This window comes from Lipotes vexillifer, unplaced genomic scaffold (assembly GCF_000442215.2).
Source record: "Lipotes vexillifer unplaced genomic scaffold, Lipotes_vexillifer_v1.1 scaffold328, whole genome shotgun sequence".
Taxonomy (NCBI): Eukaryota; Metazoa; Chordata; class Mammalia; order Artiodactyla; family Lipotidae; genus Lipotes; species Lipotes vexillifer.
In genome coordinates this window covers 360,736-363,661 of record NW_006799460.1, presented here as the reverse complement: position 1 = coordinate 363,661, position 2,926 = coordinate 360,736, and the positions used below count along the sequence as shown (strand labels likewise).

The window sequence follows — 2,926 nt, the reverse complement described above, 5'->3', positions numbered from 1 at the left end:
CCCCCCACCGACCCCCACCCCAGCTCGGGCCTCTTCCTCTGTGAGCACAGGCAGGAGGTTGTTCACGGAGCACGTCCTCATTTGGGCCCCAGCACCGGGCAGAGCGAAGGTGCAAGTCTCACTGTGCAACAGGTGTATCTCTAGTTGCTGGAGCCTGAGGCCGGCCTCGTAAGCTGACCCTTTGCCTTTTTTCCAGGATCCTCGAGAGCCAGGCTCTTGCCGGATTCACATTGGGGGCAAAACTCCCGGGTACTTGGAGACTGACGCTTCGGAGCTCGTGGCACCCGGTGGCTGGAGGCCTGGGATGGGATCCCAGTGGCCAGAACTCCCCGCAGAGGGCGGGAGCCCCGGAGCAACCCAGAGAGGCCAGGGGGACCTTCAGTGCCCTCACTGCCTGCGGTGCTTCAGCGACGAACAGGGGGAGGAGCTCTTCCGGCACGTGGCCGACTGCTGCCAGTGAGCCCTGTTGGCCGGCGGCCCGGGGCCCGGGGGCTGCTCCCAGCACGCAGCAGCGAGACGCGGGGCCCCCAGAACAGGCTGGGGGTGCTTCTGAGCCTTCCCCTTGGTCCCCCTTGGGTCAGGGGTCACTTCCGGTGGGGCTGGAGGGAGAGGTGGGGTTGGGAGCATTCGTGCCCAGGAAGGCTCAGCCTCGCCTCTGGTGTGGAGTTTGACGTCCGAAGCTGTCAGTCAGGCCGAGGCCGTGCGAGACGTGACGTGGGGTTCTCCCGGGCCCGCAGGACAGACCTGCCCCAGCCGCACCTGGGGACGCTGCAGGTCACTGGGACGAGGTGGCTGCCCGTGGGAAGTGCGCCCACGCCCGCCAGGAGGCGTGCACAGCTGAGCGCTGTGCCTGCGCTGAAATAAGGCTGCACTGCAAGAGTGGGTGCTGCATATCCGGAACTTAAACGTGTTTATGTCACATTACTTATTTTTGTAATAAATGCACCTGCTACAGCGACTGCTGAGAGAGTGCGCTGGGGGCTCGGGTGCAGGGACCCGGCAGCATTTCCATCTGGGCCTGAGTTACACCAGCCGGGGAGGAGAAACACGCTTTCTTACTGTTTGTTTGTCTGTCACCTGTTTGTTTGTTTGTTTGTTTGTTTGTTCGGGCACCCCGAGGGGGGGGGGTCAGCGGGAGTCCAGCCTGCCCAGCACTCTGCCGTCGGCCTGTTTCAGCTCCAGCCGGGATGTGAAGGGCTGGGGGTGAGGCGGGAGGAACCAGGCGCCTGGTGAAGGCAAGAGAGAGGCTTGCAGGGCAAAGGCTGTGCGTCCAGTCCTGGCGGGGTCAGGGCTGTGGGACTCAAGTTAACCCTCAGGACAGTCGCAGGAGGTAAGTGCTTCTGTCGATCATCCTCAGCACAGGTGTGGAAGATGAGGCACAGAGGGGTAAGGTCACTTGCCCAAGGTCACAGGAGCAGGGGACAAAGCTAGGACTGTAAACCCAGGCCATCTGGCTCCTGAGCCCACATTCTACTTCCCAACATGTGCAGGAGCTGCCGGCACGGTGAAGGGCCAGCGCTGGGTGCATGTGCTGCCCCTCCCGCCTGGAACACTCGCCCACCCTCTCCGCTGGCTAAGTCAGTCCTCCTCCAGTTGTAGTCCAGGCGTCAACTCCTCTGCAGGATCCCCGCGCACCCCACTTTCCAGGAGCCCGACTGGAAGGGATCAGTCCGTGTGGCGTGGGTGCTAGAGCGTCACAGGAAGCCTCCGTCTCACTGTCCTGAGGAGTTGGAGGAGTTTGGAAATAGATGGGGACCTCCCGGAGAGAAGGGAGCTGCAGAAGGGGGAGCCCTCAAATCCTTGGCTGACCCCTGAACTGTGCGAGCTTAGCGTAAGACTCCAAGAATCCTGGGGCAGGAACAGCGCTGGAAGGCGGGGTGTGCTGAGCAGAGCTCCCAGCGGCTGTCCACTGTAGGGTGGCAGTTCTGAAGTTGAGTCCCTTGGGGTTAGAGGGCCTGGAAAACCTTGGTTTTCCTTTGAAACCCTCGAAGGGCCACATTTTAGGAGTAAAGTTGACATCTTAGGGCCAAAACAAAATAGCCCTGCTCTTCCAGGCAGCCAACCAGTAATTCACTGGCCTGTTGGAACAAAATCCGGCTTTCTTCAGAGCCAGGACCTTGTACTATATTAACCACAGTCCAATATGCAGTAAAAAATACTAGACATATGGGAAAAAAAAGGCATAATGAAGATATAGTCACACACACACAAAGATATATTCACACAAATACAAGCTAACAAAAATTTATATCCAGCAGATTGTATGACAAGAAAAAAGTATACTATGGAAATTACTCAGGCTCTAGAGGGAAATGATTCTGGATAAAAACAAACATAGAAAGGAATGAAGAGCATGGGAATGGGGACTTCCCTGCTGGCATAGTGGTTAAGACTCCGTGCTTCCAATGTAGGGGGCCCGGGTTTGATCCCTGGTCAGGGAGCTAGATACCGCATGCATGCTGAAACTAAGAGTTCGCATGCCACAACTAAGGAGCCCATGTGCCGCAACTAAGGAGCTGGCAAGCTACAACTAAGGAGCCTGCGACTAAGACCCAGCGCAACCAAATAAACATATTTTTTTAAAAAGAGCATGGGGATGGGTAGATATGAATGAATATTGACTGTTTAAAACAATAATGTTGGGACTTCCCTGGTGGCGCAGTGGTTAAGAATCCGCCTGCCAATGCAGGGGACACGGGTTCGAGCCCTGGTCCAGGAAGATCCCACATGCCGCGGAGCAACTAAGCCCGTGCGCCACAACTACTGAGCCTGCACTCTAGAGCCCGTGAGCCACAATTACTGAGCCTGCGTGCCACAACTACTGAAGCCCGCGCGCCTAGAGCCCGTGCTCCGCAACAAGAGAAGACACTGCAATGAGAAGCCCGCGCACCGCAACCAAGAGCAGCCCCCGCTCGCCTCAACTAGA

General features: G+C 57.7%; 1 protein-coding gene across 1 annotated transcript in view; it reads left to right on the top strand.

Annotated features, from left to right (window-relative positions):
- TNIP2 (TNFAIP3 interacting protein 2) overlaps positions 1–460 on the top strand; it is a 28,683-nt gene extending 28,223 nt beyond the window's left edge. Inside the window, exon 6 of the mRNA XM_007471622.1 lies at positions 197–460. Coding sequence (XP_007471684.1) covers positions 197–460 — 264 coding nt within the window. The remainder of the gene's footprint in view (positions 1–196) is intronic.
- The last annotated feature ends 2,466 nt before the right edge of the window (positions 461–2,926 follow it).